At 41.4% G+C, this 13,667-nt stretch overlaps 1 protein-coding gene across 1 annotated transcript; it reads left to right on the top strand.

The window, feature by feature from the left end:
* The first annotated feature begins 5,109 nt into the window (after positions 1-5,109).
* On the top strand, positions 5,110-6,030 carry LOC117476143 (olfactory receptor 11A1-like). The gene has a single exon (XM_034122525.1). The coding sequence runs from the start codon at positions 5,110-5,112 to the stop codon at positions 6,028-6,030; it is 921 nt and encodes a 306-aa protein (XP_033978416.1).
* Positions 6,031-13,667: the final 7,637 nt, after the last annotated feature.

Below are 13,667 nucleotides of genomic sequence, written 5' to 3'. Positions count from 1 at the left end.
CAGGGTGAAAAGATAACATATTTACCCAAGAAAAAGTGTCTGAATCATGGGTACATTAGTGGTCAGAGTCGTGGGAAATGTTTTAATTCAACAGGAGAGGGTAATTCACTTCTTACCCAGTGAACAGGGCTGCAAACATGGCTACATGAGTGTTAAAATACTGTCAAACTCTTTTAATTCAGTCATAATAGTTGTTTTTAAACAGAGTACATTGGACGACATAAACATACGGAGTTATGGACATAAACGTGTCAGTATCTGCAGGTCTCCCTTGAAAAAGAGATCGATGATCTCAATGGGACCATCTGGTTAAATCAAGGTTTGAAATTAAATGAAATGAAAAGTATAGACAAGAAAATGTACATATTAATCATATTTATGTTGTTAAATGTACAAGAAGCTAAAAACAGCAGAATCACTGCTTTTAGCAGGGTATCAGATACCCATAGACCCAGAGACCCAGGGTACAGCACCTCGCTGTGTTACCCAGAAAACATGGCTCTGATCAGGGCTAAAGTAATGTTATAAACTGGTGAATCTGTTTAAATGCAGGCAGCAGAGTCACTGCTGTTAGCAGGGTCTCAGAGACCCATAGACCGAGAGAACCAGGGTACAGCACCTCGCTGTGTTACCCAGAAAACATGGCTCTGATCAGGGCTAAAGTAATGTTATAAACGGGTGAATCTGTTTAAATGCAGGCAGCAGAGTCACTGCTATTAGAAGGGTCTCAGCGACACATAGACCCAGGGTGAAAAGATAACATGTTTACCCCGCTAAAGTGTTAAAAACATGGGTATATTAGTGCTCAAACTCGATTAAACTGTTTTAATTCCGGAGGTTTTAAGTGTTGGTTCACTCGTCTCACACACCCAGAGTGAAAAGATAACATGTTTACCCCGCTAAAGAGCTAAAAACATGGGCATATTAGTGCTCAAACTCGATTAAACTGTTTTAATTCAAATATTTACAGACATCACAGGTCCATCAAACTTGGTATATTTACACTTTGTACACGTTGGAACACACCCACGAAGTTTGGGGGTTGTGCACCCTTGTTTACCATATTAACCTATTTATCATCCATAATAGCGTGTTTTTCAGACTTAACAACTGAGTAAACTGAGTGAGTTTAAAGCTTTAGTCGTAGCGTTTAGAGAATGTTGAACCCTGACGACGCGAGGCGTGAATCGTGGGCTGCCTGTCTGTCTCTGAGAGAATAGAGACAGGCGATGGCCGGATGTTTGGCTGGGTATAAATAGAGTTGACCGTGATTAGAGATGGGGTTCAGGCATGGCCATGCTCCTGAACCTAGGTTAACAAATTAACTTCATTTATTGCACATCAGGGGTATTCCAGTCCAGTGGCGGCTGGTGCATCTTTCTCCAGGGGGGCCTCTACCAAAATGTAAGCAAACGTATACACAAACTCAAAACATACAGTAGGCCTATGTCATATTACAACGCAGGGCTAGCTCAAAGGCACACAGCACTTGATACAGTCTATTACTTTAGTGCCTGTTTTTGTCAACCTCCTTATTATGCTTACTGATCCCTATCCTGTAGCCTTCATTGGACAGCTGTGTTTACTTTCCTAAACATGGCTAGTCACATAGCATCATCCATGTGGACTCTAGTTTTAGTTTTTCTGATATGTGCTTTAAGTCACTCACATCTGTCTGGATCCATGCTGGGTCTGGTCCATAGACTGGTCTGATCCTGACGTTTGAAAAGGGAGTCAGGGGAAGCTAAACATAGCACTGGTGTTGCTATAGGTAAAAGAGAAAGGTAAAAAGAGCTCGTACACTGCCTTCCTCTGTCCTTAACTCCTGCCTATGTCCGGCTGATCAGGTCTGAGCTCTTTTACTCTCAGCTTTCCCTCCAGTGTCCTCCTCTCAAAGGGTGTTTCTTTAAGTGATTAAACATCATTTACCTTCTCCATATTCGCTATCTAGTTTTGTTTACACTCCGTCTCCGTCTAACTCTCTCTCATTCAAACGTCAATCACTCACTCTGGCGCTCCTGCTGCCCCCTATCTGTTGTATTGAAGAGCTGCTCCTATCTGTTGTACTGAAGAGCTGCTCCTATCTGTTGTATTGAAGAGCTGTTCCTATCTGTTGAAGAGCTGCTCCTATCTGTTGAAGAGCTGTTCCTATCTGTTGCATTGAAGAGCTGCTCCTATATGTTGAAGAGCTGCTCCTATCTGTTGTATTGAAGAGCTGCTCCTATCTGTTGAAGAGCTGCTCCTATCTGTTGAAGAGCTGCTCCTATCTGTTGTACTGAAGAGCTGCTCCTCATTTCATTTCAAACCTTTATTTATCCAGGTGTATCCCATTGAGATCATTGATCTCTTTTTCAAGGGAGACCTGCTCAAGTAGGTTCCACATGAAACATTAAAACATAAACAGAACAACAAAAAGGACATCATACAGCATCATTACAGGGATTACAATTTACAATACCTATCCACATGAACAGGTACCAACAGCATCCGATTGAGTAGCATCCAACCGAGCTTTAAAAACATTTAGTGGCACCAGATTGCTCAGTTTCCATTTCAATTGCAGACTATTCCAAGACAGTGGAGCTGCGCATCTAAAAGCTATCTTCCCTAAGACAGTCCTAGCAGTTGGCACATTTAATAAAACCACAGCATGCGATCTCAGGCAGTAGCCACTTACAATTCGCCGTGAGATCAGGGAGCAGATGTAGGATGGAAGTTTCCCTAACATGGCTTTGTATATAAAAATGTACCAGTGACTGAGCCTCCGTACAGTTAGTGAAGGCAAACCAGCCCTTTCATACAGGGTACAGTGATGGGTTAATACTTTACAGTTTGTCACAAATCTCAGTGCACTGTGATACGCAGCATCTAACTTGACCAGGCAATTGGCAGGTGCATTCATATAAATCAAATCACCATAGTCCAGCACAGGTCAAAAGGTCACAGTGACTAGCCTTTTCCTGGCCTCGAGCGAGAAACAGGACTTGTTCCTGTAGAAGAAACCTAGCCTAACCCTCAGATTTTTAAGCAGGTTATTGACATGACATTTAAAAGTGAGACATTCATCAAGCCAGATACCAAGGTATTTGTAACAGGCAACCACTTCAAGTTTTATTCCTTGCATAGTTACAATATCTAAAACAGTCTCTGGAGTCTTTTTAGCTTTTGAAAAGAGCATTACCTTGGTTTTATCAACATTTAAAAGAAGCTTTAGTTCAGAGAGCTGAGTCTGAATAATGTTAAAAACAGCTTGCAATTCAACAACAGCCTCCTTAATCGAGGGACCTGCACAATACATCACGGTATCGTCCGCATAAAAATGTAAGGTTGCTCCATCGACATTTTCACCTAAACTATTGATATAGATGGAGAATAAAAGTGGACCTAAAACAGAACCTTGAGGAACACCATTAGTAATGTTTAACCACTCAGAAGACAGCCCATCAAAATGAACACATTGGGACCTTTCAGAGAGTTAGTTCACAAACCACCCCACTGCATGGCTGGATAAGCCAATACTGAGTAGCCTCTGCTTTAAGATGCGATGATCGACGGTATCAAACGCTTTGGACAGGTCAACAAATAGAGCTGCACAACTCTGCTTTTTGTCTAAAATACTCGCCACATCATTCACCACTTTCATTGTGGCAGTGATGGTGCTATGTTGCTTTCTGAAGCCTATCTGTTGCATTGAATAGCTGCTCCTATCTGTTGTATTGAAGAGCTGCTCCTATCTGTTGTACTGAAGAGCTGCTCCTCTCTGTTGTATTGAAGAGCTGCTCCTATCTGTTGAAGAGCTGCTCCTATCTGTTGTATTGAAGAGCTGCTCCTATCTGTTGTATTGAAGAGCTGCTCCTATCTGTTGTACTGAAGAGCTGCTCCTATCTGTTGTACTGAAGAGCTGCTCCTATCTGTTGAAGAGCTGCTCCTATCTGTTGTATTGAAGAGCTGCTCCTATCTGTTGCATTGAAGAGCTGCTCCTATCTGTTGTATTGAAGAGCTGCTCCTATCTGTTGTACTGAAGAGCTGCTCCTATCTGTTGAAGAGCTGCTCTTATCTGTTGTATTGAAGAGCTGCTCCTATCTGTTGTATTGAAGAGCTGCTCCTATCTGTTGAAGAGCTGCTCCTATCTGTTGCATTGAAGAGCTGCTCCTATCTGTTGCATTAAATAGCTGCTCCTATCTGTTGAAGAGCTGCTCCTATCTGTTGCATTGAAGAGCTGCTCCTATCTGTTGTACTGAAGAGCTGCTCCTATCTGTTGTATTGAAGAGGTACGGACTGCGCATGCACCACTTATAACGAGAGTCAATGGGCAAAGATTTCTGCGCCCCAAGCAGGAAACACTCATAAGTAACTTTAGACATCGTAAAACAATTGTAATCTATATTTGATCGTAGATTATATATTTTACTGACACCAACTACATGATATGTACCTTCAAAATGTATACAATTAAATAAAATTAAAGTATTTTTTAATGACTAGAATGTGGGAAGAGGTGGGGCGGCCGCCACTGTTCCAGTCCATGTGTGTGGGGCTAGCTTAGCGGAGTTGACTTGAAGTCTGGTAGCTCTGTGTACAAATGTGCAAAATAATTTGAGGGTTGTGTAAAAATGAAAAAGGAAAAATCTTGTGTAAATCAAAGATGTACAGAATTATTTAGCTGTATAAGTTTTGACCTGTATGAAGACGGAACGTTTGTAGATACAGCTTTGGGTCTCCAGAAAATTTGCTCAGAAAAAATAAAGTGAAAAGTAACACATAAAATAATAAAAATCTTGATCTCTAACTGCTTTTAGCATTTTATTCTTCCATACCTGCATTTGTTTTGCCACCCGCAAAAAACAACCCCCCCCCCCTCCCTGTTGGTGTCCACATGCCTCTAGAGTTTCATTCATTTGTTTACAAGTTGGTCAGATCTTTGTGAAAAGTTTTAGTGAGATCTGTCGAGGGTGAAGAATCTGATAAAGAAGAATCCACAGAGCGGAGCTGTTCACTTTCTGAGGTGCAGGTTACTTTACATGTAACATTTCAAACAGGTTGTATGCTTTCATATCTTAATTCATGTATACTGTTAACATAATCTGCCTTGTTTTATACAAACTATGAATGGCTGGTGAATATAATGTGACATATATAACTCTTGATGGGCATGTGGAAGTGCAGAGATATAGATATCTTTATTTTGTGATCATGTTTACTGCATATGTTCTGATCATCTGCAGTAATTCCACTATTGTGTGCATCATTGTTTTACACAGAAACCTCCATGAGCCTATGTACATATTCATTACAGCTTTATTGATTAACTCTGTTCTGTTCAGCTCTGCTATCTATCCAAAGCTTCTGATTGACTTTTTATCAGAGAAACAGATCATATCTTATCAAGCCTGTCTGTTTCAGTGGTTTCTTTATTACTCTTTAGGCGGTTCAGAATTCTTCCTGTTGGCAGCAATGGCCTATGACAGATATGTTTCTATATGTAAACCTCTGCAATATCCAAATATCATGAGAAAAAGAACTGTTAAAATGTTCCTGATCCTAGCTTGGCTTCTGCCTGCTTGTCAGTTTTCAGTACCTATTTTAGTGAGTGCTAACAAAAAACTCTGTCACTTTAATTTGAAAGGAATAATTTGCAACAGCATGGTTCAAAAACTTCTCTGTGTGACTTCAAGACTGGTGAATATATACGGCTTGGCTGTTCTCGTAACTACATTAATTTGTCCCGTGCTTTTCATTCTTTTCACATACATCAGGATAGTTATAGTTTGCTATAGAAGCAGTCAGGAGGTCAGGAGGAAAGCTGCACAGACCTGTTTACCCCATCTGCTGGTTCTCATTAACTTTTCTTGTTTGGGTGCTTATGATGTACTTTTACTTCGACTTGAAACAGATTTTCCCAAAACTGTACGTTTAATAATGTCTTTACAAATAATGTTGTATCATCCTCTCTTTAATCCCATCATATATGGTCTGAAAATGAAGGAAATTAATAAACAGCTGAAGAGATTGTTCTGCAAACGTGTCTAATGCGTCACAACTGATAACTGAGTTCAGTGATGCTGTTGTGTCATAATAATGCAGGGATGTGATTTATTTGATCATTGCACGTTAGTTAATGTGAGGATTTGTTTCAGTAATGCAGATGCACACTTTAGAGCAAACTTAACTTCATCAAAAAGTAATAACAGATAACGGAGCAATTTTTAAGTTTTTCAAAACTCCTGATGAGGTCAACACTCCAGCAGCTGTAACTAAATCATGCTTTTCTGCTTCTGTCCTTACTCACAACATAGCACACCTTATTTATTCTTTTGTTCACTCTGAAATTGCAGAAATGGAACCCTGTTCTTTCATATTTGAAATCTTATTTTCTGCCTTTATTGTCACATAATAAATGTCATCGTAACCTCTTAAAAGCAAGACGGTGTGTTTTAAACTTTAATTTAGTGCCCTGCCAGACAAAGCGGATTCAAATTGTTTCTAAATAAATCAATAAACAACAAAGATCATAGTGTTGTTGCCGTCAAATGACTGTTGTTTGCATGTGATTTCTATCATGCTCACATTAAGTATAGTTCACAATCTGTAAGTTATTTAAAGAGGATGATCATACTCATCGGCCTCAAGGTTTCAATCAACATTTTAAATATGTCTCTCATTTCTATATTTGTTGTATTTTATCCGTATGTTAACCTGTTCCACTCTGAGCCTGTTTTTCAGGTCTCAGGCTCGAAAATGACATTCCCAGAACAAATGACCATATCTTCCCTTCTAAAAGGGTTAAATTAATAATCTTTTCTCAAAGTAATGATAAACCTGTGAGTTGGATGTAGAAGTGTCAGAATCAATATAAATGTTTTTAATTTTAAAGAAAATTCAGATTTTACATAGTAAAAAACTGTAAATTATAGTGTCCGTCCAAAAATTATTTTTTACAGATAGTGAAAACTACCCTTGGATGATGGGTTAGTAGACTAAAAGCTTTAGGAATCCAAAGTACAACATATAATAAGTACCCTGTATCAAGATTGATGCAAAACAAGTGAAATTTGACCTTTTTAGAGAGATTTAGCCAAAAACTGGGCCATCTGGGGTCATTTGGGTGGATTTGACCTATCTCTGGCCCCCCTTGCTCGATCTGGTTGGTTGACATACCCTTGTGACCGTTAGAGCCAATAGAATCGAAGGAGGAGACTCACATAGACACACATTATAAAGAAAAAATGTTGCCGCTTCGCGTGTGGAAAGCGAAACTAAACTGGAGGAATGTCTCCTTCTGGAGTTTGGAAACTAAAACGCAGTTGTATTGCTTATGGATTATCAGAAATAATTTCAAAGAAGGCACAGACACATAGGATGAACCTATGGATTAACTGCAGCATCGTTTTTTTATCGTTTTAATGCCATTGAAGACCACTTTTGACCAAGGTGAGCCATATTTACATGTTTAGCTTCTTGGCTCCACATGTGATGATGTACGCTTTCGTTGATAGCGTCGCGAATGTTTATCACTGAGTGTTGAGGTGGGCACCGTTAGATTCAGTGTCTCCAGGACACCAAAAAATAGTGTTTGGTTGTGCATCTAGGATAAGTAATAAGGGAGTTCTGAGTGAGTTTATGTGCCTTTGTCGGTCCCGTTTTTTCGATCGAGGCTAATTCAGAGGCTGAGTGCTAGCATTGTGGGTTTTTTTTGAAAAAAAAAAATTAAAAAGATCAGTTAGCTGAGTTTCTTCCCGTTACATGGATATAACACATTCATAGTTTTATTCAATATTAAGATTCCTTAGACGTTGTTTCCTGCAAATGACGCGTTTATCCGCCCGGTACCGGGGGGAAGGCGTGAAACAGGTTAAAAAAAGAAAAAAAGTCTTGAACACTTAATTTCCAGCATTCATTTGTATGCATCAAAAGTCTTGCCAACTTTAAATGTAAAACAAAAAATGTAGGCAAAAGTTGACAGTTTCAACTATAACAATTAACAGAAATGTGGTTAGGCTCTCATATGTTCTCTTATGCTATCCAGCTATATTAATTTAAAACATTTGACTACTTGTGCATGTATGCATAGCTTGGTCCGCTTTTGGTAGTTTCTCCTATAATCTCTTGCAGGTAATGGGGGGATTCCTTTGCAAGGTGTAATTATCAACACCGCTCTCTTGTGTTCACTGTTTAGTATTGACACTGGACACCAGGCCTGGAAACATTCCCTTTCCCACTGCTTTAACTCGCAGTATGGTCACCGGCATGGTGTCACTTTGTGTGGAAAGGAGGTGGGGACACTTATTTTCAGATAAAAAACAACTAGTGTATTGCGTGCTTATGGTGCATAGGCTTACTATTTGTTAGCAACACCATTATGAATCCTGAATACCTGTCTTCCCTCTTTAATGTTGCAAACCCGACTCAACTGTTTGTTATGTACAAAGAGAGAACATGTAAATGCATGGTGTCACTTATGGGGTAAACCAGGGGCGGACTGGGACTACAAATCAGCCCGGGACTCTCGACCGGCCCACTTCGGTACCGCCGGCCCACCTCGGTAAATTATCAACGGGGGGGGGGGGCCGAGCGGCCCACCTCGGTGCCGCAAGTAAATACCGCGAGGAAATTGTCGACGGGGGGAGGGGGGGAGGGGGTGTGCTAGTGACTTATCCGAGCGGCCCACATCGTCCGACCGGCCCACTTCAGTACCGGCCCATCGGGATTCGTCCCGAACGTCCCGATGGCCGGTCCGCCCCTGGGGTAAACAGACCTGACAACATAACACACCTTATTTATTATATGGTCATTCTGAAATGTACTTGTTTTTGTGTCTCTCGTTTATGTCTTCATTTAATATTGGTCAAAAATGAACATGTTAATTGTAATTTGGTGCCCTGAGTCGATTACATTTTATTGAAGAAAACAAATAAACAACATAAACAATATTGTCCTTGTGGTCAAATTATTACAATTATGGTGCTATCTGTAGTTGTCTGTCTTGTTTTTAGTTTTTTGTCATATCTCCATCTCAAGTATGATTCTCGTCATTCACTACTCTCGAGGTGAAGATCTGACGGCTGCAACGTGAGCTGCCGTCGTGCGGACACACAACGCATTGATTCAATCAGTATCTCGTTATTGTGGCATCGTTTAGATAATAACGTCTATCAGTGTTATTGAGAGCAGGCAGACACATTGAGCTTGTATGGGGCTGTATTGTGTACGTTTCTTTTGACGTAACGGAGTGACCGGAGCGGCTTCGCGCTCGGGCTGCGGCCTGCTTTACACCTGCTGTAGCGGAGGCCTGTATCCACCTGCTCCACCTGTCGTGCTCTACGGTGCCGAGGAGGTTTTACCACGGGGATATCGCGGAGAGACCGGAGCGCCTCTACGTTTCGGGCTGGACCTGCTTCGCCTATCCTGTACTGCTGTGCTGAGGAGGATCTTCACCGGGGACATTGCGGAGAGACCGGAGCGCCTCTACGCCTCGAGCTGGGCCTGCTTCGCCTATCCTGCTGTGCTGAGGAGGTTTTGCACCGGGGTCATCGCGGAGAGACCGGAGCGCCTCCACGTTTCGGGCCTGCTTGCGCGCCTATCCGGATGCTGTGCTGGTCTGGGAAAATGGCCCCTATTGTGATTCTGCTATGCCTGTTAGCTATTTTGGACAATGAGAAGTTCTCTCGTAATCCGGAGAAGTCGACTGGGTTCAGGTCTGTTCTACCGCCCGCAGTGGACATCCCCTGTAAAGGTTCGGATGTCTTACACAAACAATTACTGGTTGCCTTGTCACAGACATTCAGTTCGACAAATGTTTGTCTTTCTCACTTGCCTGCTATGATGGTTCTTCAGGACTGCTTCTTGAGCTCTAATCTCACTTTCGCGGAGTTTGCTGGTGACTTTAAAGCAGATGACAATGTATGTGTGTCGGTTAAAAGGAAAAGGTGCTTGTTTTTTTTTGCTATTATTACTATCAGGGAATGTACAACTAAACCCTGGACCGCCCAGCAGCAGTAGTAGTCAGATAGCTACTCCTGCTGATTTTATTTCTAGATCTGGGTTGGGATTCATTCACTTAAATGTGCGCAGTCTGTTACCTAAGTTAGATTTTGTCCGCATTTGGGCGAGCTCGACTGATGCTGATATCATTGTCTTATCAGAAACGTGGCTAGATAAATCTATTTTGGCCTCTGACATCTACTTAAATGGTTATAGTGTATATCGTACCGACCGTCCTAAAAAAGGTGGTGGCGTTGCCATTTATGTGAAAAATAAGTTTTGTGTAACCAAGATGGTTTCCAAATCTATTAGTAAACAACTAGAATTTTTAGCCTTAAATATTGAAGTAGCAAAGGGTCAACAGCTCATGGTGGTGGGCTGCTACAGACCCCCCTCAGCTGTCAAGGACTCTTTATCTTCATTGGCAAAACTTTTATCTCAACTTGACTACAAGGAAATAGTGCTGTTTGGTGATTTTAATTGGGACTGGTTAACTTCAGTATCAGAGGATTTTAAAAACCTTTGTATCTCTCTGAATGTTACTCAGATTGTAGACAGTCCTACACGCCCTAACATTAAGTCCCCAAATAAATCCTCCTTAATTGATCTCATTTTAACTAATGTTCCTCATCTGTGGGATGAGTATCTAATTATAGATAGACATGCACCCCTGCGTACATTTAGAGTGAAGGGACGAGACAACCCTTGGTTTTCTGCTGACTTATCTAGTCTCCTACATGAGAGAAACAAGGCCTGGGCAAAGGCTAGGAAATCTGGCTCAGAGGTAGAATGGCTACGCTTTAGGCAGCTAAGAAATAGCTTCACATCACAAATAAAAAGTGCTAAGTCTAAGTATTATCTGTCAGTTACCACAAAGAACCTGAATAATCCTGGAAAATGTTGGAAAGCCATAAAATCGATATCCACCGGTGATATCCGTAATGAGCTACCTCCGTGCATTACCACAGCATCTGGCTCTATATCGGACAGGGCTACTATGTTAAATTGTTTTAATGAGCATTTTGTGTCCTGTGGCTCTCTGTTTGATTCTGTGACTAACTCTGCTTCTGTGAACACCACAGTCTGTGACTCTGAAAAACGTGTTTTGGAAAACCCTTTTAGTTTTACTCCTTTTACTGTTGATGTTGTTCGTGAAGCTTTAACCAAGTTAGATCCTAAGAAACCGGCCGGCCCGGACAACGTAGAACCTTTCTTTTTAAAGATAGCTGCAGATTTTATTGCTCCACCTCTCACTACTCTTTTTAACTTCTCCCTCAGCACAAACACAATTCCAAAATTGTGGAAGTCAGCGTATGTCCTGCCTTTGCTGAAAGGAGGGGAGGCAACTGTTTTAAATAATTATAGGCCCATCTCGAAATTATCAGTTCTGGCTAAGGTTCTTGAACGCCTAGTGAGTGAACAGGTAAAGGTGTTTTTATGTACAAATGACATCCTGTCTAAACATCAGTCAGGCTTCAGAAAGCAACATAGCGCCATCACTGCCACAATGAAAGTGGTGAATGATGTGGCGAGTATTTTAGATAATAAGCAGAGCTGTGCAGCTCTATTTATTGACCTTTCCAAAGCGTTTGATACCGTCGATCATCGCATCTTAAAGCAGAGGCTACTCAGTATTGGCATATCCAGCCATGCAGTGGGGTGGTTTGTGAACTACTCTCTGAAAGGTCCCAATGTGTTCATTTTGATGGGCTGTCTTCTGAGTGGTTAAACATTACTAATGGTGTTCCTCAAGGTTCTGTTTTAGGTCCACTTTTATTCTCCATCTACATCAATAGTTTAGGTGAAAATGTCGATGGAGCAACCTTACATTTTTATGCGGACGATACCGTTATGTACTGTGCAGGTCCCTCAATTAAGGAGGCTGTTGTTGAATTGCAAGCTGCTTTTAACATTATTCAGACTCAGCTCTCTGAACTAAAGCTTCTTTTAAATGTTGATAAAACCAAGGTAATGCTCTTTTCAAAAGCTAAAAAGACACCAGAGCCTGTTTTAGATATTTTAACTGCGCAAGGAATAAAACTTGAAGTGGTTGCCTGTTACAAATACCTTGGTATCTGGCTTGATGATTGTCTCACTTTTAAAAGTCATGTCAATAACCTGCTTAAAAAACTGAGGGTTAGGCTAGGTTTCTTCTACAGCAGGAGTTTTCAAAGTGTGGGAAGGTGAGCCTCCCCTCAGAGAACATAAGAACAGCCGCGCCCCCCCTCCCAATTATTATTGCTATTATTATTATTACTATTATTATTATTATTGTTGTTGCTATAATGCAGGGGTATTATTATCCAGTGGAATGCCCATACCTACTGGCCTAGTTAAATCAAAGTGGTTACTTATTTTTGTCTGGGCAGTGTAGTTTTACACACCATCTTATTTGACTTTCTCAGGGCAGACCCCCACAAAGAAAAAAATATATGTACACACGTAAGGTCATCATCTTAACAGTTTTTTATGCTCGAGTCATCCGTGAGCAGAGCATCAAGTTGGCATGCCTATTACAGCTGAATGCGGCGATTACCATCTTGTTCAGCAAAACGCCTCACAAACGTATTAAGATCCAAAGCTTTAGTGCGTTTTGATTCAATGCTGAGTACAGGCAAACTTGACAGTCTCTTCTCTGTCATTGTAGATCGCAAATACCTTATTCCTTCCGTGTACTTGGGTCCGAATGCTTCTCGTTTTCTGCCGCCCGTTCAATTTAAATCGCCGCCAATCACATTTCCTCGCTCGCGCCAGGGTTACAAGGCTCGCGTCTTGTGCTGCATTCACTTGCACTCGGACATCAGGGATTTTCTCTGATAAATGTCCGATGAGCCACAACTTTTATTTAAAAACAAAGCTGCCAACTGGGGTGGCCAGACGCTGTCTCCTCTCTCACTTTAGGTAACTTCACAAAAAATCGATCCATGTTGCCGCTCGCATAAAGTTAGCTGAAGTTAACGAGCTAGATTTCACTGTTTCTCTTAATTTTTTTCTCACGCTGCGCCTCCCCTGAAGCTCTCTGGCGCCCCCCAGGGGAGGCGCGCCTCACACTTTGAAAACCGCTGTTCCACAGGAACAAGTCCTGTTTCTCGCTCGAGGCCAGAAAAAGGCTAGTCTCTGTGACCTTTTTACCTGTGCTGGACTATGGTGATTTGATTTATATGAATGCACCTGCCAATTGCCTGGTCAAGTTAGATGCTGCGTATCACAGTGCACTGAGATTTGTGACAAACTGTAAAGCATTAACCCATCACTGTACCCTGTATGCAAGGGCTGGTCTGCCTTCACTAACTGCACGGAGGCTCAGTCACTGGTACATTTTTATATATAAAGCCATGTTAGGGAAACTTCCATCCTACATCTGCTCCCTGATCTCACGGCGAATTGTAAGTGGCTACTGCCTGAGATCGCATGCTGTGGTTTTATTAAATGTGCCAACTGCTAGGACTGTCTTAGGGAAAATAGCATTTAGATGCGCAGCTCCACTGTCCTGGAATAATCTGCAATTAAAATGGAAACTGAGCAATCTGGTGCCACTCAATGTTTTTAAAGCTCGGTTGGATGCTACTCAATCGGATGCTGTTGGTACCTGTGCATGTGGATAGTGATGTAAACTGTAATCCCTGTAATGATGCTGTATGATGTCCTTTTGTTGCTCTGTTATGTTTTTAATGTTTCATGTGGAA

Source organism: Trematomus bernacchii, unplaced genomic scaffold (genome assembly GCF_902827165.1).
Source record: "Trematomus bernacchii unplaced genomic scaffold, fTreBer1.1, whole genome shotgun sequence".
NCBI classification, from domain to species: Eukaryota; Metazoa; Chordata; class Actinopteri; order Perciformes; family Nototheniidae; genus Trematomus; species Trematomus bernacchii.
The sequence above is the reverse complement of the archived record's forward strand: the minus strand, read 5'-3'. Positions and strand labels throughout refer to the sequence as shown.